Source organism: Dendropsophus ebraccatus, chromosome 2 (genome assembly GCF_027789765.1).
Source record: "Dendropsophus ebraccatus isolate aDenEbr1 chromosome 2, aDenEbr1.pat, whole genome shotgun sequence".
Classification (NCBI taxonomy): Eukaryota; Metazoa; Chordata; class Amphibia; order Anura; family Hylidae; genus Dendropsophus; species Dendropsophus ebraccatus.
The window spans coordinates 73,899,817-73,921,939 of NC_091455.1; the positions used below are offsets into that span (position 1 = coordinate 73,899,817).

Consider the following 22,123-nt stretch of genomic DNA (forward strand, 5'->3'; position numbering starts at 1 on the left):
TAATAATTTTTCAGTCCAATTTGTTTTTGTCATCATGTTAATAATGAAACCCAATTTACTATATGCATTCTGGGATACATGCAAAATGACTACATCGCCACAAACCAGAAAAGGCACCAGACATGCAGCTCAGTTCTACTGCCGACATTGGCTCTATGTCCCAAACGCATACAATATAAACAAGACTAGCTGATGCTTCCTTCCTGTACTTATTACTTGCATTAATATTCCCTATTTTAGAAATCAATAAATGTAATAAGTTTAATCTTATTAAATGGGTTATCCAGCCAAAATACAATGATGGCCTATTCACAGAATAGGAACAGGAACTACCTAGCAATAAGCTATAACAGCCTCACTACTCAGTGAACTGAGCCAGAAGATGTTCACTGTGTAGTTGCTGAGCTGGTTGTGGCAGCTCAGCTGCTCTATACTTGCTGAGCCGCAATTCGCAGTAAACAGAGCCAGCTTCTTCTGGCCCCATTCACTGTGTAGCGCGGGCACATTCACACCAGTGTTGCCTCTTTTTCCTCCTGGCCAGTCCAGTGAGGCTGGAGATAATGAAAGGTTGTGCAAGGACAGAGTGCAAGACCATAGGTGCAGCCTAAATTGTCTTTTCACTGCTAATTATAAGTGTTTATATGAGTATTTTCTGGCTTCGTATGTGCTACCTCAGCTTGATCCAGCTATCCTGACAGCTCTTTTTGAATCCTGCACTGTTGCTTAAGACACAAGGACCATTTACAGCTATGAGTAACAGTCTCTGGTGGCTTGCTGAATCATAAAGTCAATACCTGATGTTTCCTCCTCTTCTGATTCTTCTTCCTCACCCTCCTCCTCATCATCAGTTCCTCCTCCACCTTTGTCATCTCCTTTCTCCCACTCATCTCCTGAATCCTGATCATGACATTTTAGTTGTCCATACACCTCTATTTGCTTTTCTTCCTTCCCTTCCAGCATTTCAGACTCTGCAGTCAAGTTCATCATGGTTATATCAGGTAGACTTCCTTCTGGGTGCACTAATCTGTGGATTACATGGATGTATTAGTTGCCCAATTTACAAGCATCTTGAGAGAAACAATCTAGGCCAAACAAAAGCAAACATTGGGAATATACACACTGATATCTTGTCAGCATTCCTTTATGGAGTAAAACAAGGAAGGCTATGGCTTATATGTGCATGGTGTTTAGATGCAATGTTGGAGTGGTTGTAACACTTAAACTTGATATTTTCCCCACTGAAGAAAATAGAGTTTAAGAGACAGAAGCATGAAATGACAGAGTGGTATCTGGCGCATTTCATGGCTTCACAGCACTTACTCATTTTGGTGAATTGGAATTTTTTTCTTGATGCTGCTCAAGAGCAATTAAAACAGAAAGAGAGAAGGAATATGAGAATTGGAGAGGTAAAGGGATGCTCCTTATAGAGATAACACATGCAGCATGACAACAGTTAGTGGTGCCACCTGTAAGAATAACTATAAGTAGAACATGCTTCTTAAGAGAACCCATGCTGTATTCTATATTCATCAGCTAAATCTGAGTATAATACTAAACTGATTACAGAACTTGCATTCTGCTACATGCTGGGTATGGGTGGGTAAAACTGCCTATCCTTACTTCACCATCAGACATTCTATATGAATATGCAAAGTTCATATATATATATATATATATATATATATATATATATATATATATATATATATATATATCCTGTTACTTCTACACACCATCCTGTTAATGTTACATACCATTCAGTATGTATTTAACACACAATCACACCATAATTGAATATTTATTATTTTAGGGAATTCTGCTGATAAGTTCTACTAGCTAACCGCTCCATCCTAGCTCGAGCAAACAATTTATATAGTTGACATAAATTAAAGAAGCACTTCAGTGATTTTTTTTTGTTGCCCAATGAGCCCACTCTGGTAGGAATCGTAGGGGATCCCAGAAATCAGGGAACGAAGAACGAGTTTCCCATCAGAATGGAGTTGCCGGATGTGCATTTTCATCACTGCTCCATTCATTCTCCATAGAAGCTGCTGCACACTGTACTGTGCCCCCATAGAGAATGAAGGACTGATGTGCATGCATGTCCCATTGCTCTATTCTAACAAAAGACGTGGGTTCCTGTTCTCGAGATGATGGGGGAGGGGGGGTCCTAGCAGTTGGACCCACATGATCAGATAGTTATCTCCTATTTTGAGGATAGGGGATAACTTGTAATTGTAGGACAACCCCTTTCAGATGTTCTCTATACACCGGACCGCTTCTTTAAATATACATAGCTCTATTTTTATTAAAAAGTAACATGAAAGCTGTCCAAGCAGAAATGGGTGAAATGAGCATCATGAGTGAATACGGTAATTGTTTATAAACACAACTTTTTGTATTTTACATGTTTATAAATTTTAAGTTAATAAATGAACAATGTCTAAACTAGGTTCTGCCCCAGTCTATGGTGAAGGCCCAGATTTACTGTTGTATTTGCGCCAAAAAACTCTTGTATGACTTAATTTACATTTACTATGAGTTGTAAGGGGATGTACCCGCCAGGGGATCATAGCGGGGAAAGGAAGCCACCCTGTGATATTGATTGCCACAAAAAATGATCATGATCATTATTTTCAACCATCAATATTACAAGATGGCCGCCTTTCCAAGCTATGATCCCGTAGTGGGAACATAGCTTTAGACTATGTTCACACACAGTATTTCAGTCAGTATTCTTATCCAAAGGTCTAAAAATATAAAATCCATTATAGGCTGGATTTTTAACCACATGCACTTAAGTCTTTAATATTCCTTGTAGCATTTGGCCATAGTTTGATGGCGTTCGAGAACCTACCTATTTATTATTAGGTAAACACGACCATTAACTTTGGCATGGCTACGAGTTGGAGATGAAGGCGCAAGAAAGCATGCAATGGAAATATGAGTTGAGAGAGAGAAGGAAAGCTGTTAAATAGGATAAAACAGAACATGGCGAGATGTATGACATAGTGACACAGCGATGAACACTTTATTTTGACTATGTACATGTAGGCAAACCGTAAAAAGATACAATGTTATTAAGCAGGTAAAGGCTGTAAATATAGGAGTAGGAATAGGAGAGCTGTACAGAAACTGATGTAACTGCTATGGATGGTGATATACAGTATATCAGAATACTGTATAGCTGTAGTTCACACTTCAGATAGCAGTAAGAAAATAGCCATTATACAGAAGTAAGGAGTAATAACATATTACAGGAAGGAAAACAAAGAAAGGTAGTTTCAATTCCTCTTTTATACAGGTATATACAGATGTCATCTCATTCACAATTTATTTTCCCATAAGTCACTGAATAACAATCTCATCTCTAACATTTGGTTCTCTAGATTGCCACAAATTAGACATGAACGTATTACATAACATGAAGCCAAATGGCCTTGGTAAACTCAGCTGCATCTGTTTAATATTACAAGTGTTCTTTGATCACTTGACTAGTCTCCTAAAGTTCTGTTAACATTGTCATGTCATTAGAGACAATTCCTTTGGGTCTGGAGGCAAACAGCTTGTGACGGGGTAAGCTGGGGCTAAGCCGCGGCCAGCCAGACAAAGAAGGGGAGTACTACCTGGTGCTCTTTCAAATGAATGGTCATCTATGTAATAAATGATTGGTTTGAGTCTACAGCTCTTATAGATCTGTTCTCCCGTACAGAAGGAGGTCTTGACCTGAGGACCATCTCTATGATGACTATATGCTTCAATAGGCCATATAAACAAGAGTTGTCCTAATGCAAGACCCCTTTAAGTGGAATAACTTAACCATGTTGAATAAAAGAACCTACATCTACAAGCATTATAAAAGCCAAATCACCAAGCAATCATTAAAGCTTCAGGACACCTTGCAATATGTTCCTTTCCCCTGAGCAGCGCTACAGGAAAAACAAACAGCAGGAGGTTCCCTGAGCAACTTCACCCTATCATACAGGCTCTTTGTTACAGGATCCCATTTCATCATCTTGTGTCCAGGGATCCTGTAGTGAAGCATTTGTTAAAACTGGAATATCTGCTTAAAGTATTCTTTATATACCAAAGGTTTTTAAGGATTTCCTACATGAATTACACTAAACAACATTTAATAAAAGTCTACAACTCCATATAAAATTTAGATAATATAAATACATCATAAAAAAGGTCAGTACACAAAACAGGTTTTGGATGTACCAACACACTTATTCATTGCTTAAAAAATACTGTATATATAACATATCTTAACTAGAGATGAGCATAGGCTGTATCCATGTTTTCCTGGACTCCCTAGGGCTGCATCCAATTTCTTCAGACACCAGTATTTTAATACCAAGTGATCCGACTTGACCATGCTCAAGTCTCGCTCATCTCTAATCCTAATGTATATTTATTGAAATGGTGTGCAGTATTGGACATTGCCTTGCATCTGGAGGTATAAATATGTACTCCCAAAGGATACAGATGGACAATGGCATCTTAAAGTGAGAAGTGCTGATTATCATCTATTGTATGAGCATAATTTATATTAGATGATTTACTTATCTCATTGGACAAATACATAATGAAGATGGAATTTTTTAGATAACAAATCCATTCAATCAATTGCGTACCTTATAATTAGATAACATTAAAGGGGTTTTCCAATTAAAATCTTTCTGCAGGTATGATACCGCAGGGGGTCTGACCTCCATGCCCAAGAGGAACTCTAGATCGGCCCACAGCTCCTTTGTTATGAATGAAGCCACGGTTTGGTGCATGACCTGCAGCTCCATTCATTCTGTAGTTGGCTCTCTCAGGCAGTTCCATAGAAAATGAATATAAGTGAGCATCATGGACTGACCTGTGGCTCCATTCATAAAAAAAAGGGCTGATCTTTACTTCCCTTGGGCACGAAGGCTGGACTCCCCATGATTTCATACTTGTCCCCTATTTTAAATCAGAAAACCATTTTAAGTCTATGGGGGAGATTTATCAAACATGGTGTACAGTGAAACTGGCTCAGTTGCCCCTAGCAACCAATCAGATTCCACCTTTCATTTTCCAAAGAGTCTATGAGGAATGAAAAATGGAATCTGATTGGTTGCTAGGGGCAACTGAGCCAGTTTCACTTTACACCATGTTTGATAAATCTCCCCCTATGTTCCTAAAAGATCTTTTTTAGGTGAAAAAACTGCCTTTTGTTATAATGATGGCAGTTAATAATGGTCATAATAATTATTTAATGTCGTTATTTCACCTAAAGAGAGGTTGTGGGAGCATAGCTTAAATATGCAATGTCCATATTTAGCTATTTTTATGATGCGACATCTGTAACACCATTCTAGTAAGTATATGGCTATGTTCCCACTCTGTAAGACACCGGCTGTTCCCTGACCTGCTACTTACTGAATAGCGGCCGCTGAAAACTGACATGTCAGTTTCTGGTGGCCCCATGTCTATACACTCCGGCCAGGATTCCTTAGAACTTTGTCTTAAAACCTTTCATACAAATGCTAAACAAGGCCTACTGTATTTATTGTTTTTCTTTTGACCTACCTGTAAATTGTGTTGTCCTGTTTGCTGGTTACAGCCTTAAGGTCTGTAAGCTGCAGAAAATGGTCATGAAAGTAATGTAGGTGTAATATACACACCAACAAAAAAGAAGTTGGGATAAATATACGGGTGAACAGGTCTGTCAATGTAAAGGTTTCTAAACCAAGATCTGCTAATCTGAAAAACAAAGTAAGGCATCGAGTTAGGACAAGTGTATTATGACAAAAAAAGACACAAGCAAAAACATCAACATACAGTACAAAAACATACACATTTTGACTTATTTTCAATGGTGTTGTTTTTCAAATTTAAAAGAGTATTCCAGAGGAATACAATGGAGGATATTTATCAAGAACTTTGCGCCTATTTTTAGGTGAATAATTGGATTTTTCACCCATTTTTGGTCTAAGATCTATTCAAGAACCAGTATTCGACAGGTAAATATTTTTTAGATGATACTTTGATTTTTAATCTTCCTGTTTTGAGCATTCACCCAAAAGTTTTGCATACTCTGGGATTAGCACCCAATTTTATCATTTGTGTCGCACAAACAGGTCCAGGCCTACGTCTGGTTAGTACCAGTTGAATTTGTTTGCACAATTTTTGCGACTTTTTTTGTGTTACTTTTTAATTATATAAATTTACTATGGCAATGCTACATTTAAAAAACAAAAACAGTCACACAATAGTCGAACAAAATATACACCAATCCTCATTAGAATGTCCCTCAATGTTTTAAAATCAACTGGTGCCAGAAATGTATAAAGATCTGTAAAAATCTCAAATCTTTCAGTACTTATCAGCTGCTGTATGTCCTGCAGGAAGTGGTGTATTCTTTACAGTTTGACACAGTGCTCTCTGCAGCCACCTCTGTTCTTGTTGGGAACTGTCCAAAGCAGGAAAGGTTTTGTTATTGAGATTTACTATTGCTCTGGGCAGTTTCTAAAGCGTCAGCTGAGAGCACTGTGTCAGACTGAAAAGAATACACCACTTCCCGCATGTCATACAGCAGCTAATACTGGGCCGATTGGGATTTTTAAATAGACACAATCTTTAAAGCTGTATAACTTTCTGACACCAGTTTATTTAAAAAAACATTTTACTCCAGAGTACCCTAAGAAACTCCAGGCCTGTGGCTATACCATCACATCATTTAATAAATAAAATGCAAGCAAAGTTACGTTTTTTGCCTAAAAATGTGTATTTTCTTAGGCTGAAATTGAGCCCCGAGCAGCCCATTGTACGCTGAGCCATAATGGGTGCAATGATTATTTTTCTTCAGCTTGACTGTCCCAATGTATAAAACAGCAGCACTACCAATCCATCAGTGAGTCCCATATGGTGTATTATTTGGACTTTCTATTACAGATCTTTACCCTGTGACATAATAAGGATAGGGTACAGTGACCCTAAAAGGACTGACGTACTTATCTTTATCCAATCCGGTCATGTTCATCCAGAGAGGCGGGAAGGATTTAAACTGGTAGGTATAAATTAAGATAAGCACCAACATGGTGTAAACTACCACAGACATCCAGAAATACTTTAAAATCCTTCGCCACCATTCATAGTGCACCTAGAAGGTAGAACAAACACATAACTAGCAGGAAGAACGCCAATATCTAAGAACTAGATGGCACACAAATACATCAACAAAAAGACCAGTTCAATAATAGATATAGATGCATTAACAAGGTAGAAAAACATGCAAGTAATACTGAGGGAGACTAGATAGGTGTACTAAAAATGTATTTTTTTGGAACAGCCCCTGTGCAACAATACATGACACCTGTAGAGCTCCTTGCAGCCTGTATGTATTGCTGTTGGGTGCCACATGTACTTTAAAATTCTCCCCTAGACACAATACTGAGAATACCTCCATACATAATCTGATTAAAAAATGGCAAGATAATTTCTGTTGTATTTGTACCAAATCCAACATATGGGTGAGATTATACAGCCGGTGTGTCACGTATGTCTAATGGTGCGTTTACACAGGCAGATTTATCTGACAGATTTTTTAAACCAAAGCCAGGAACAGACCATGAACAGGGAATAGGTCATAAAGGAAAGACAGAGATTTCTCCTCTTTTCAAATCCATTCCTGGCTTTGGCTTCCAAAATCTGTCAGATAAATCTGCCTGTGTAAACGCACCATAATACACACCACCTGTCTGAGTAATCACTCCCATCACCTGATATTCACTCCCATGATTAAAATTAGGTTCACACCTATCTTACTATTCCCTAAATTGTTAAATTATAAACCAACATACATCAGAAATGGGAGAGTTTATCAAGGAACTGTAAAAGGGTGTGTGATCGGGGTACCCTGAGCTATTTAAGCAAGATTTTTGTGATAGTAAGAATATGCAAGAAAATACATGCTCCAAACATACAATCAACGGTCACTTTATTAGGTACACCATGCTAGTAACGGGTTGGACCCCCTTTTGCCTTCAGAACTGCCTCAATTCTTCGTGGCATAGATTCAACAAGGTGCTGGAAGCATTCCTCAGAGATTTTGGTCCATATTGACATGATGGCATCACACAGTTGCCGCAGATTTGTTGGCTGCACATCCATGATGCTAATCTCCCGTTCCACCACATCCCAAAGATGCTCTATTGGATTGAGATCTGGTGACTGTGGAGGCCATTTGAGTACAGTGAACTCATTGTCATGTTCAAGAAACCAGTCTGAGATGATTCTAGCTTTATGACATGGCGCATTATCCTGCTGAAAGTAGCCATCAGATGTTGGGTACATTGTGGTCATAAAGGGATGGACATGGTCAGCAACAATACTCAGGTAGGCTGTGGCGTTGCAACGATGCTCAATTGGTACCAAGGGGCCCAAAGAGTGCCAAGAAAATATTCCCCACACCATGACACCACCACCACCAGCCTGAACCATTGATACAAGGCAGGATGGATCCATGCTTTCATGTTGTTGACGCCAAATTTTGACCCTACCATCCGAAATCGAGACTCATCAGACCAGGCAACGTTTTTCCAATCTTCTACTGTCCAATTTCGATGAGCTTGTGCAAATTGTAGCCTCAGTTTCCTGTTCTTAGCTGAAAGGAGTGGCACCCGGTGTGGTCTTCTGCTGCTGTAGCCCATCTGCCTCAAAGTTCGACGTACTGTGCGTTCAGAGATGCTCTTCTGCCTACCTTGGTTGTAACGATTGGCTATTTGAGTCACTGTTGCCTTTCTATCAGCTCGAACCAGTCTGCCCATTCTCCTCTGCCCTCTGGCATCAACAAGGCATTTCCGCCCACAGAACTGCCGCTCACTGGATGTTTTTTCTTTTTCGGACCATTCTCTGTAAACCCTAGAGATGGTTGTGCGTGAAAATCCCAGTAGATCAGCAGTTTCTGAAATACTCAGACCAGCCCTTCTGGCACCAACAACCATGCCACGTTCAAAGGCCCTCAAATCACCTTTCTTCCCCATACTGATGCTCGGTTTGAACTGCAGGAGATTGTCTTGACCATGACTACATGCCTAAATGCACTGAGTTGCCGCCATGTGATTGGCTGATTAGAAATTAAGTGGTAACGTGCAGTTGGACAGGTGTACCTAATAAAGTGGCCGGTGAGTGTATGTTAGATTAGTTGAGGTAATTATACATATCCCAGTATGATAAACAAGGGACTACAAGACAAGAAATGTGTATTCCCTAAACGCTTCAGCCAGAGCTGCGGCCTACAGCATGACCCTCTGTATACAACCTTTCTGGTGTGAAAAAGGAACAGTAAAACTTTTGGGGGGCATTTGAATAAAAATAAATTACTTAATAAAGCATATAGAATTAGGGATGTTCTCTCTCTTTTTTTAAACATTTATTGAAGATGTATATGGATAATAGCTGTAATGGTGCTGATGGTTATGAAGCTATTATTTTATGATAATATTTTGATGAGCTCTAGAATTAACACAGTTCCGATTGGGGAAAACTGTTATATAGTATCTAACTTTCAATCTTTATATTTAAATGCTATAAACTAAAAGAATTAGAGCATGTAGTTTACATGAATGGTACCTGATATAAGGCCACGCAGAACAGGAACAGCATCATGTAGATGATTTTGTACATGACTATTTTCCCCTCAAAACTGACAAAGAAGAACATTCCTCCACAAATGTAAATCCAGTACTTCACAAACATTGCCATCACCATGTTCCCCAGCACTTTCATAATATCATTTTCATCTTCTTCTTCTTCCTTATCTTCCTCTTTTTGTATTTCTTCTTCTAGAAAAAGTAAAAAACTGATTTGCCAGTGGTAAAAAAACACAGCACAATAAGTAATACAGTAATTCCTTGAATCCTACATTGATGAGGCTTCTTAGGAACCAGCCTATTGAAAATCATTGAAAAAGTAAATAAGGTGTGTGCAGAAAACCTGCAGCTTATAATAAGTGCATACACAATCCAGCTCCACCATTAATGACCCTGGTCATGCACTATCTTTCATCCTTGGTGGGGACAAGACAGAAAAAGTTTAAAGTTTCCAACTCCACCAGTTTTTATTGCTTCTCCAAGAATAAAGCACCTGACTTTAATGCATTGTGACTACTTATAGTGATCCTATTCATAGTCATACTACCATTACACCTTGTGCTCCATATAAAGGGGTAGTGATTACTTGTAGTGTAGTAAGGTCTAAAGCATATAACAATATGTGCAGTTTTTTCAGTCCTGACTTCCTTGCATTCTACCTCTGTGTCCAGTTATCTTTTGCAGGTCATGGGGTCAATGAAGTCAGTGGTGTGTAGCAGACATTATAATTTATGGCCACTCCATAAAATCTGCTGCTCTTCAAAGCTGCCACCCTGAGCAATGAACTCATTTCACCTCATGGCAGAAGCGGCCCTGCTTCCTGGACTGCTGGATGTTAAATTAACAGAATTCTAACCTAAGAAAAAACATTGCTTCCTTACCTTTCTCTTGGCTTCCAACTTTAATTTCTGATAATGTTGCTTCCTGTGCCTTCGAAATCTTTTGCTCTGTAAGATGTTGCCTCAGCAAAAGCCAGAAGGTAACATTGAAAAGTATCTATAACAAATAAAAAACATATTTGACATAGACAGTTCAGAATATGCAAAAAAGAAAAAGATTTTTTTTAGGTTATAGCGTTTGCTACAGCCCAAAAAAGGCCCCCAAATTAGGTCCCAAGTGCTCAAAAAAGCTTTAAGGCACAGTAAAAAAAAACTTAATACGACTGTTAGGTTGCATAATAAGAAAACAATATGTGAATGGGTGAAAAAAAATCCCTATTTTGCAAAAGCAGGTCGTAAATAATGAGCATGTTCATTATCTGGATGGTCATTATAAATTATGGCCACTATTCTATACAGTGTGTTTACTGGCGGCTAATTTCCCATTTACTTTAAAGTGACTCTGTACCCACAATCTGTCCCCCCCCAAACCACTTGTACCTTCTGATAGCTGCTTTTAATCCAAGATCTGTCCTGAGGTCCGTTCGACAGGTGATGCAGTTATTGTTTTAAAAACGACTTTTAATCCTACAGCGCTGTGTCTAACGGCCGGGGCTTACATTAGTATATGCATTAGGCTGGCACCACCTCTCTGTCCTTCCCCCCCACCCTCCTCATGATTAGGAATACTCCAGGCAGATTGCTTCCTATTCCCCTTCTGTGTGCATAATGAACATGGGCTGGATCGTTAAGACACCTGTGCAAAGCTCAAACAGCAGTAAATGTTCCTGGATCATTCCTAATGCTGAGGAGGGCGGGGAGGAGGGAAGGAGAGGTTGTGCCAGCCTAATGCATATACAAATGTAAGCCCCGACCGTTAGACACAGCGCTGCCGGATTAAAAGTCGTTTTTAAAACAATAACTGCATTACCTGCTGAACGGACCCCAGGACAGATCTTGGATTAAAAGCAGCTATCCCAAGGTACAAGTGGTTTGGGGGGGTCAGATTGTGTGTACAGAGTAGCTTTAAGGAAGAGCATTATTTTATTGAAAATATGGCCATGAAAATATTTGCCATGAAATGACGCCCAATTCTCTCAATTTCAACAGTGTGTGAACATAGCCTTTCTGTGTTTTCAATCCTGGTTTTGGTTGCAAAATACTGAACACAAATAGGCTATGTTCACACAACGTTTTTTTCAGCTCAGTTTAAAAAGACGTCCGTTATTTTGAGGCTAAAATAACGGACGTTATTTAGCAGCCTGGCCTCCCCTTGCAATGACTGGTGAACATAGCCATAAAGTGTGGGAACATAGCCTTTTTGTGTTTTCAATCCACTCGTGGTTTTGGTTGCAAAATACTGTGTGTAAGATTGCACAGGATTTATTAGGAGCCACAAGTGTTAATAAATCCCACCACTGATATAGATTTTCACTTCAATTCCCACCTGATAACCTGCAAATTCAGCACAAGGGGATAGCTGCCCCCTTTTGTTTAATTCTACCAATTTGGCTTCCTGATCAGCCAAAAGTTGCAACATTTGGCTGATTTTTGCCAGGTGTAGGGCTTAATAAATACAGCCCCCCCCCCCCCCCAATGTCCATATAGCCTCAAAGTCAGATGTTTGAGATGTGATGAAGAACATGGGAATTATTAATGAAAGCTACTCAATGTGTAACATCAGTCATAGAGATAATGTGAACACAGCACTGGGCAGGGACCCCACAACAGTACATCACACTTCATATATCTTCCTTTTCGGGAAGACATTTTAATATTATACTTGCTCTGAAAATGGCTCTGAAGTTATTTATAAATGTGTAAACTTTTTACCTTTGACGCAAGTTCCTCTGGGCTCTTACGTTCAAGGAGACCTGAAACTTCTTGAAGTTCGTCAGGCAATTGTATGCTCCAAATGTATTGTAATGTTACCAACAAATTGCCATAGATGACCATAAAGGGTGAACTAAGCATGGCATATTTCCTTCTGTCACGTATCATCCAGAGAGCACAAGACCAAATGAGTAAAACAAATGTTAACCAGCTGTGGTAGGTGATACTCCAAGCCTAAAGAGAAATAATATAGAAAATGGCATTGAATAAGCAAGTAAACAGCAAACAGAGGTAATGTCAACCAAGGTTAATGGTTTCTAAACCAACCCGTGTAAGTAAGTATCCTGTTTATGTATACATGTCATATGTGTAACTCATAAATTGTTATGCCTAAAGCTCTAATACGCATAGAGTAAAAGTAGATTTCGGTGGGATTGGCTGGCAACTCATGGGTATTGAGCTGCAATCCTTTGTTCTTTTTGAAGACAAGGAACCAATGGTGGCTTATCCCCCTCTCCCCAAACACAAACACTTTGCCATGATGCAAATACTTTGCCAAACACAAACACTTTGCCATGATTTTAAAACGGGCATTATCTGGACTCAAAATGACGGCAGTCCAACAAAAGTCAGCCAAACGTCCAAGAAAAGATGTTGTGTGGTAGTGGCCTTATAGAGCTTATGCATTAAAAGAAAAATGTTTTCAGCAAATACCTTGTGTGTGGCCACATTTAGGCCTTGATTCCATATTACATTTAAACATGGTTTATTATCACCTATTTGGGCCAATTCACATAGAGTAAAACTGGCACAATTTTGCAGCGGAACTCTCCACCGCGGGATCCCGTCAGCCTCCGTGTCATACAGGCAGTCTATGGGAGGGCTTGTGCGCCTCCTCTCTCTGCACCTCTCTGCTCAAAAGAATTGACACGTCAATTCTTCCACACGGAGAGAGTAGGCCTGAGCCCTCCCATAGACTTCCAGTGTAACACAGAGGCTGGCGTGATTCTACAGCAGAGAGTTCCGCCGCAAAATTCCACCAGTTTTACTTCATGTGAACTGGCTCTTTTAGAACAAATGTTTTTATTTGTGAAGCAACCATATAAGCATTTTTTTTATCTTACCATCATAGAAATAAGAGCACAGATGTAGCTCTGCTTCATGATGAACTGCAGCGCTACCACCATAGCGTGAACTTTGGCATTTTCCTTTTTCTCAGACACATCTTCTTCAAAATCCCTCTCCTCCTCCTCCTCTTCTTCTTCTTTCTTTTCTAATGGAAACATGTTAGTCATTTTCATCGTACCACATGTACTAATTTTACTGACTTATGGTTTATACACACACTCCTACGATCGTGGCCATTACAGGGATCCAAAAAGGTGTAATTGTAGAATAAGGCCCTTAAAGAGGACCTGTCACCCCCCGTGCTGGGGTGACAGGCTCCCGACCCCCCATTAGAGCCCCCTATACTCACGTGATCCCGCCGGGTCCCGCTTCCTGAGCCGGTCGGGTCACAGAGATATCAGCGCCCGAAGCCCGGCGCGCGCACTGACAGGAGAGTCCGATGCCCATAGAGAATGAATGGGGAGTCCGATGCTCCGTCATTCTCTATGGGCATCGGACTCTCCTGTCAGCGCGCGCGCCGAGCTTCGGGCGCTGATATCTCCGTGACCCGACCGGCTTAGGAAGCGGGACCCAGCGGGATCACGTGAGTATAGGGGGCTCTAACGGGGGTCGGGAGCCTGTCACCCCGGCACGGGGGGTGACAGGTCTCCTTTAAAGTGAAAGAATTACCTAGATTTGTTTTTACTGTTTACATACTGAAAAATACTGGAACAGGTTCTTTTTTCTAATTTATTTCTATTTTATGATTGTATTCTTACTTCTGATACATTATTATGAGGGATTCTTTCTTGCCTAAACTGTTTTTAACAGCATTTATTGACATGCTTTACGGTATGCCTCATAGACATTGACACAGTGAACATCTTCAGACCTTATTCTTTCTATAGGACCTATTTGTGAGCATGCTCGGTGGGCTTGTTCCACATGAGACAGGTGGGGGCAGGGCTGAGTTGTGAGCCCCAGCTATTGTGTGTTATATATACTGGTGCCAGCTCTCCTGTCTATAGAAGGGCACTGCTGGGAAATGATATGTACAGACCAGGAAGTCTCAGCTGAGTTTTTAAGAAGTCCGGCCTCCGCTAACTTCTCATAGGTGGCAGGGGCAGTGGAGAGAGTATCAATAAAACATTGCTTACGTCTCCCCATGCCCACGGTTTGCCATCTGACCGGCCCTGGGACCCCCACCAGAAGGAATTTTTCACCGAGTTGTGAATCAGGGACTGGGGCAGCATCCCACCCCAGTCACTGACTGGCTGAGCGGCCAGTCCATCAGCAGGGTTGTGACGTCTGCAGAGCCAGAGACCCCGGAGTCTGGCGAGGGTCTCGGCACAGCGCTCTTGCACTGAAGAATTAGAAAATAAGGAGGCCAGACTTCTCCTTTAAGCCTAGTGGCCAAAATGAAAATGGCAAGATTTCAGGAATATTTTATAATAAAGATAGTAAAATGGAAAATGTAAAAAAAAAAATATGTTAAACATAAATGCTTCATTTAAGCAATAGGTCATTTTAAAAGGGGTTTCCAGGAATTATTTATTGATAGCCTATCCGTGGGATAAGACATCAATATTCGATCTGTGGGGTGTCAATAATAAAGAGAAATAAGAAAATGATAACATTGTACAAATCTACTGTAAGAATTATTTTATTTAAAATGGCAAACACACACACACACAAAGAGTCAGTTCCACCATAAGTATTACTAATAGTGGAGATTGTCAGCTAACAAATCATCAGATTTCAATTTTACTGATTATTTCCTATAGGATAACTTTACAAAGTTGTTTTCTTACCTGAAATCTCGTCTGTATGCTCCCATTTGTATTGTGGTGTAGAATACATATCTATTTTGGTCGGTCCATTCTCTATAGGGAGTGATGTATTTATCGAATGATAGTCAACTGGTGTCCCATTGACTGTAACAAGCAGTACCTGTAAAGTGCCGATTGTCACAACATATTCAATCAAATTTTAGAAAAAACTTACTGTGTAGAATACAACAGGATACTACAAACCTATGTCTAAGGTTATGCAGCTGCAATAGAGTCAAATACTACATGTCAGGTTTTCATAACAAGACTTCATACATGCAACCTAACACAGGTTAGGTTCATCTGCCTAAATGTAAATTCCTATTAAACATGCAATGTGCATGCATATATTTTTATTGATCACCTGATGGGCTAACACTCCTATTTTGGCGGTCAGATCTCTCAATATGTTCTCATCAACACATAGACAGGTTAGTGTTGAAACTGAACATGCATAAAAGGCTACTCAGGTTTGACACAACTGACATAAACCCTTGCTTGTATACTAACATCAGAAGGCTTGTATTCATCTTGAGTCAGGGAAAGCAGCTGCAAAAAGCAAAGCAAAAAAAATAAAAAATTAATGGTAGCCACAATGATTACAATGCTGGAATGCAACCCTACACATAGAGAACAAATACTCACAGAGCACTGAAACCAAATAGAAGCAGAATATAACACACCTGACATTAAAGTAAAACAGTAGCTAAAATACAATGAGAAATACTTGCATGATAAAGAATACATAGAAAAACATTATTTTTTATTTGAATACATATATTGTATTTTAGCTGCAGTTTATTCTTTAATGAAACATCTGCAATACAATAAACTGAGAATCATTTAATGGAATATAAAATGCCAGAGATACGTCACACATGATTTTCTGTAGTTAAAAACCATAATAAAGTGGTACAATTTTGAAGCACATTTTAATAAAAACTATTGGAAAGTAAGTGATTTAAAAAAAAAAAATCTTTCTGTAAAATCTCACGTGTATGGCCATATTATGATTTTTACATGTACAAAGCCATATACAGCACATATAGAGATGTATACATCTCTTTAGTATGGGTCTAATTTCTGATAGAGATGTACAGTTGTGTCCTGACTAGTGATGAACGAACTTCCCAATGTTCGGTTCGGATCCTCAACATAAACATTAAAAAAAATTATCACGATCGGATCAGTTCATGTTCGCCGAACATTCACGAACAAATAACAAAAGTACAGTAGAAGCGTCTGCGCACATGCATACAGATTATCAGCTGCAAACCGTAAATTACACAGATGCGTACATCGCGAGAAAAAATTTCGCATGTTCGAAAATAATCATTATAACCATTCTGATCATCGAACAAAATGTTCACGATCAGCAAACACGAAAAATTCAAGAATGCTCGTACTAACATACGAACATTTACGAACATATTTGCTCATCACTAGTCCTGACAGATTCTGATGGAAAGTAAGTTGCGGCATGCTTTATCTCATTCCATATTACAGAGAACACCTTGGTAACCTGGTACCATACAGTGGTGCACAAAGTGTCTACACCTCTGGAGTACAATCCATGTGGCTCCATAAAGGTCTTAGTCAAACATATTTGTGTGACACAGTTGACAAGCAAACTGCACTCTCTTATAGGCTTAACCAATGAATGATTCATACACAAAAGCAACAACTGCAAAGTTACAAATACACAAGTACTCGGCACAGTGTGATCATAATTCATTTTTTCCTATATGTCTTATGTTATTTGTAACTAATTTTTTCCAAATACAAATAATTTCCACAAATTTGGTTTAAAATCTGAATATTTTACATAAAATTGCAGAATGTTTAGCTATAATACAACTCGTATATGCATTTTTTACCAGATTTTAGCTGTGTAAGTATCTCTAATTTTCAGTTGTCCCAGAGTTAATCACTATGATGTCCCCCATACACTACACACTCAACTAAGAGGGGTTCCTTCTGCACATTCCTAGAAGCAGCAGATGCATTGAGGACATTATAGCGTAGAACTGAGCAGTGTAAGCTGTAAATCTCAAGCACTGTGGTGAAATCTAATGTCTACTAGACACTCCTGCAAGATCCGATGTGCGCATGCCCGTGACGTCATGTTGCGGTCATGCGCACTAGGAGTGAGCTGCCTGCCCGGATGTGACGCGACCTCCTCTTCCGACTCGGCGCGCCGTGGTCCCGGAAATGCGGGTGAGTTAATTGGGATACAGACATATATAGGGGGGTAGGGAACAGAAAGGGGCAGTTCCCTAAGGAAGAAACGAAACGTACGTAGGGACGGCTCTTTCTGGTGTTCTGGCAGCATGGGTGAGTGCAATAGAATTAGATGTTAATAGTATGCTGGTTTTAGATCCCTTCAAGATTGAATGTAAGCATATGGGATATTAGAGAGAGACCTCTTAGCTCCCTGATAGAGATATATATATCCCTGTGCAACATATTAAGATAGAAGTTAGGACATAAGATACTATTATAAATTGCACTTTCTATGATTATGTATACCTGCTGACACCGGTTTTATATCAAAAATTTTTTTAATAATTGTGGTCATTTTTTTAATTTTACTTCAATGAAATGTAATATGTATTTGGTACCAACGTATATATAATAAATATCATTTATATTTTTTATGAACTAAGCCCAGTGTTTGTTTGTATAAAATATAGTGTGGGTTGTTTTATTGATAAGGTGACATCTGGTGGTGCAGGGTGGTACTGCAGCCTAAGTTGTTAAGATTACCCCGTTCCCCTTATCTCAAACCTTGTGTGTAATTAGACACTCCTGCAGTCTATTTCTGTCTTTCTCTCCACCTTCATTTCTCTCCCTTTTCCTCTCCATAGATGTCTACAGAGAACATGTAATGAGATCCCTCTGTTTTTCCTCTTAGGGCAAATCTAAGTTATTTTCTTTAACGGTGACGGATGAGTTGCAGAGTTAACAAAGAAATTAGCCTCAGAAGAGGAGAGGAAAGCATTTTTATATTTGCTTATATGCAAATAGAAAATCCTATAATTGATTTATGAAGTTTGTTGAAATGGCGGTGATCATTTAAGTAATCATATTTTCAGGACTATCCTTACATTTGCTTGTTTTTTAAAGTCAAAGAGAATGATGATGAGTGTCTACAATAGCTGTCTTTGCTCTCTAATATGAAACTTCCATACAGTATATCTAATGTTTTTAGTTGTGTCCATACAGATGGCTAGGGACTAAACCCTTACACAAGGATAAGCATTGTTTACAAGTCTAAGACAGTCTAAGTCAATGTCCACCCTACTTTGTACGGTGTGGAACCGTATTTTTGTGGGAATTTTTTGAGCAGTTGGGGGGCTGCTTTTAATTATTTTCATGTCTATGGTGGGTCTGTATCTTGCTGTTGCGGTGAGCTGTTGCATTTTTCTGTGTTTTTGTGTGTTTGCAATTTCAGCCATGGCAACGTGCTCCTGCCTAGTGTGAACAGTGTTCTAGGAGAGCTGACCAATTTTTTTCCTTTTTTTTCTGTGTTCCAGTTGGGGGAGTGGCTGCCTCTATTTGGTCGTGCACTCCACCTGTCTCACCCAGGTGGTGCAATTATTTTTGCAGGTATTAGACGGATTTTGCATGCCCAGAGCATAGGCGTGTTATACGCCATGGAGAGGCCATAGTGTACATACAGTGTAGGGTCTGCCTCGATATGAGTCCACCTTATCGTGGTGAGGCAGTTTACGCTGTTTGCAAATAGTAACCAAGAGACTCATTATTTTTGTGGGAATTTTTTGGGCAGTTGGGGGGGCTGCTTTTAATTATTTTCATGTATATGGTGGGTCTGTATCTTGCTGTTGCGGTGAGCTGTTGCATTTTTCTGTGTTTTTGTGTCTTCGCAATTTCAGCCATGGCAACGTGCTCCTGCCTAGTGTGAACAGTGTTCTAGGAGAGCTGGCCAATTTTTTTCTTTTTTTTCTGTGTTCCAGTTGGGGGAGTGGCTGCCTCTATTTGGTTGTGCACTCCACCTGTCTCACCCAGGTGGTGCAATTATTTTTGCAGGTATTAGACGGATCTTGCATGCCCAGAGCATAGGCGTATTATACGCCATGGAGAGGCCATAGTGTAGGGTCTGCCTCGATATGAGTCCACCTTATAGTGGTGAGGCAGTTTACGCTGTTTGCAAATAGTAACCAAGAGACTCATTATTTTTGTGGGAATTTTTTGGGCAGTTGGGGGGGCTGCTTTTAATTATTTTCATGTCTATGGTGGGTCTGTATCTTGCTGTTACGGTGAGTTGTTGCATTTTTCTGTGTTTTGGGGTGTGAAACACAGCCTGTTCTTCTATGGGATCCCGGCCGGAGCGTATACACATAGTATATGCTCCAGCCGGGATCCCATGCGGCACCGCAAAGAACTGACATGTCAGTTTTCTGCGGCCACAATTCAGTGAATTGCGAGTGCGCATTGATGCGCCTGCATCAGAACACTGCGGCCGGAAAGATCATCATGCAGAGTCATGGAACGGCTGGTCTCTCACGACATGTGAACACAGCCTAACAATGCACAGTAATGAGTCTGTACAGTGTTATACTGAAATATGAACCAGGGCTAAATTCTAATTTTCAGTGTTTTTTTCTTTTATTATTACATTTTGTTATTTCATTTTATTGAAACAGGCCTACCTTTCTCTCGTCTGTAGGATAGTGAGTGGCATACCACAGGCTTCGTCTTCTTTCGGCTGTGAGTGGAGGTGGGCTGCAATCTTCTTCCCCCTCAACTTCTTCCATCTCTTTATTTTCTTCATAGACCACCTACAAAAGTATGTAAGTCAATTGTATACAGATAGTTCCCTATCATTAAACAATGCTACTAATTAATGAAAAAAAAGTTTTCACAATATATAAAAAGTATAACGTTACATGCAGTTCTTAATAATGAAACAAGCAAAATACATTTATTTTATTAAGGCTATGTTCACACTAACATCCTAGGGCCAATTCATGATGAATACCACTCTGTCTGTATGGTTTCTCTTGGAGCCCTGGTATTCTTGATGATTCTTTGGAGGCCCAATGGAGGCCAGTACTGCCAGTGTCAAGAGAGCTTTTATTGTACCGCTCTATTCTCCTCCATTACCAAACATCCCATTTATAAAGATTTTAGTTTACTTTATGGCATACTGGCGTGGAGCCTGTATGGCAGTTCATGTAGCCTATGCAGCTCCTTTAGTACTGAGCAGAACAGCTGGTTTTATCCATCTGCTTCCTTATACCTCTGTACCCTATTTAGATGTATAATTTAAGCCTCTATACACAACCGAAGGCAGGGTACATGAGACCTACCACCATTTTTTCTCAGTTCCACCTAATTTTTTTTTAGTCTTTAATGTGTTACTTAATTAATTTCTAAAATAAATAAGAATTCGCTCACAACTAACTGCGAGAAGCCATTTACTTTGTTCAAGGATTAAGCTCTGGATAAAACCCTGAAATGCGCAGGAAATAAGAATTAGACCGTACAAGGACAGGACAACTCAATGATCAATAGAGATCAATGACAAAGTGAAAATGCTAACTAACTTACTGTACTGTATTAGTCTGAAAACAAATAGGTCCATTAAGAGTTTGATACAGTTGTATTTAAGTGGTTTCTTTAATGTGTTTTCCTTGGAGCAAGAACATCCAATCCAGGGATCAATAAAAATAAATAATTAATAAAATGTTACACTTACGACAGGTTCTTGCAGCCAAAGACGGATCAGAGTTGCCAATGTGTAATACAGTACTAACAGCATGACTGGGTTGGTATAGTGGTACCATTTTATTTCTGGATTTGCTATGAATTTCCATGTAGATGAACAGTTGGTTTGAACTATTGAAGTGACACCAAACAGCCTGTAACAGAGAGAGAATAAATTTAGGCTAAGTTCACGTAACGTTGCAACACTGGCCACTATTTAATGAAAATGAAAATAACATTGTGTCCTATGGAATAATGGCTGGAGTGTATACACTCTGTATACAATCAGGCCGGGATTCCAAGCGGCCACATGGAAAACTGACATGTCAGTTTTGTGCAGCTGCTACTCATTGAATAGCCGCCGCACAAAACTTACAATGTTTAGTGCGGCTTTGACCAGCCGGAGTGAACTTCACTCACAGCGGCCTTGTCACAGAACGGCTGATATCATACACTGTGTAAACCTGGCCAAATACTGTAGAGAAAATATACTATTATCATTACTTCTATGGAAAAAAAGGTCCCGCTTATTTTCACCATGCCTATTAAGCTTTATTATTTAAAGTAACAGTAACAGTTTCAGATGTTACCTTGACCTAATTTGTTAGGCAGGCATCCCAATATGCTGTCCAATATAACAGCAATATATCAGGGAGAAGCCACAGAAGCAGCTGACCATATGCCGCTGAAACACGTTAGATAATGGGCGTATAATTGGCGGCTGGATTTTGGCTGCATGAAGATGGCTCCTAGTATGGCTTCACCCTAATAGTAATAGGAATATTGTACTATAAGCCCAAATGGCACAGGGGTAGAAGCTCTTTGTGGGCCCTTTTTATCATTGCTTTGCAATATATGTTGAAATACCCATGGAGTATATCCAAACATGATCTGTAGACCCCCTGATACAGCATTATAGTCAGAAGACAGGGTTCACACAGCATTTTTTATTTCTGTTTAACATATATATTAAAAAGGAAAACAAAATACATTAAATGGGTACTCTGGAGGAAATAATAAATAGATGAACTGGCAGTAAAAAAAAGTTATAAAGATTTCTAATTTACTTTTGTTTAAAATATCTTCAGTCTTCCAGTACTTATCAGATGCTGTATGTTTG

General features: G+C 39.5%; 1 protein-coding gene across 8 annotated transcripts in view; it reads right to left on the bottom strand.

Moving 5' to 3' along the window:
• PIEZO2 (piezo type mechanosensitive ion channel component 2) overlaps window positions 1–22,123 on the bottom strand; it is a 239,562-nt gene that overhangs the window by 67,867 nt on the left and 149,572 nt on the right. For 4 of the 8 annotated variants that reach the window (XM_069957784.1, XM_069957789.1, XM_069957788.1 and 1 more), the window contains exons 8-20: window positions 20,996–21,158; window positions 19,947–20,075; window positions 15,784–15,822; window positions 15,256–15,394; window positions 13,462–13,610; window positions 12,338–12,571; window positions 10,508–10,622; window positions 9,607–9,818; window positions 6,987–7,135; window positions 5,563–5,736; window positions 2,858–2,899; window positions 1,321–1,353; window positions 795–1,024 (exon numbers count right to left, since the gene is read on the bottom strand). In XM_069957784.1, coding sequence (XP_069813885.1) covers window positions 795–1,024; window positions 1,321–1,353; window positions 2,858–2,899; window positions 5,563–5,736; window positions 6,987–7,135; window positions 9,607–9,818; window positions 10,508–10,622; window positions 12,338–12,571; window positions 13,462–13,610; window positions 15,256–15,394; window positions 15,784–15,822; window positions 19,947–20,075; window positions 20,996–21,158 — 1,808 coding nt within the window. The remainder of the gene's footprint in view (window positions 1–794; window positions 1,025–1,320; window positions 1,354–2,857; window positions 2,900–5,562; window positions 5,737–6,986; window positions 7,136–9,606; window positions 9,819–10,507; window positions 10,623–12,337; window positions 12,572–13,461; window positions 13,611–15,255; window positions 15,395–15,783; window positions 15,823–19,946; window positions 20,076–20,995; window positions 21,159–22,123) is intronic. The other 4 variants (XM_069957790.1, XM_069957787.1, XM_069957786.1 and 1 more) reach the window with 3 other exon arrangements.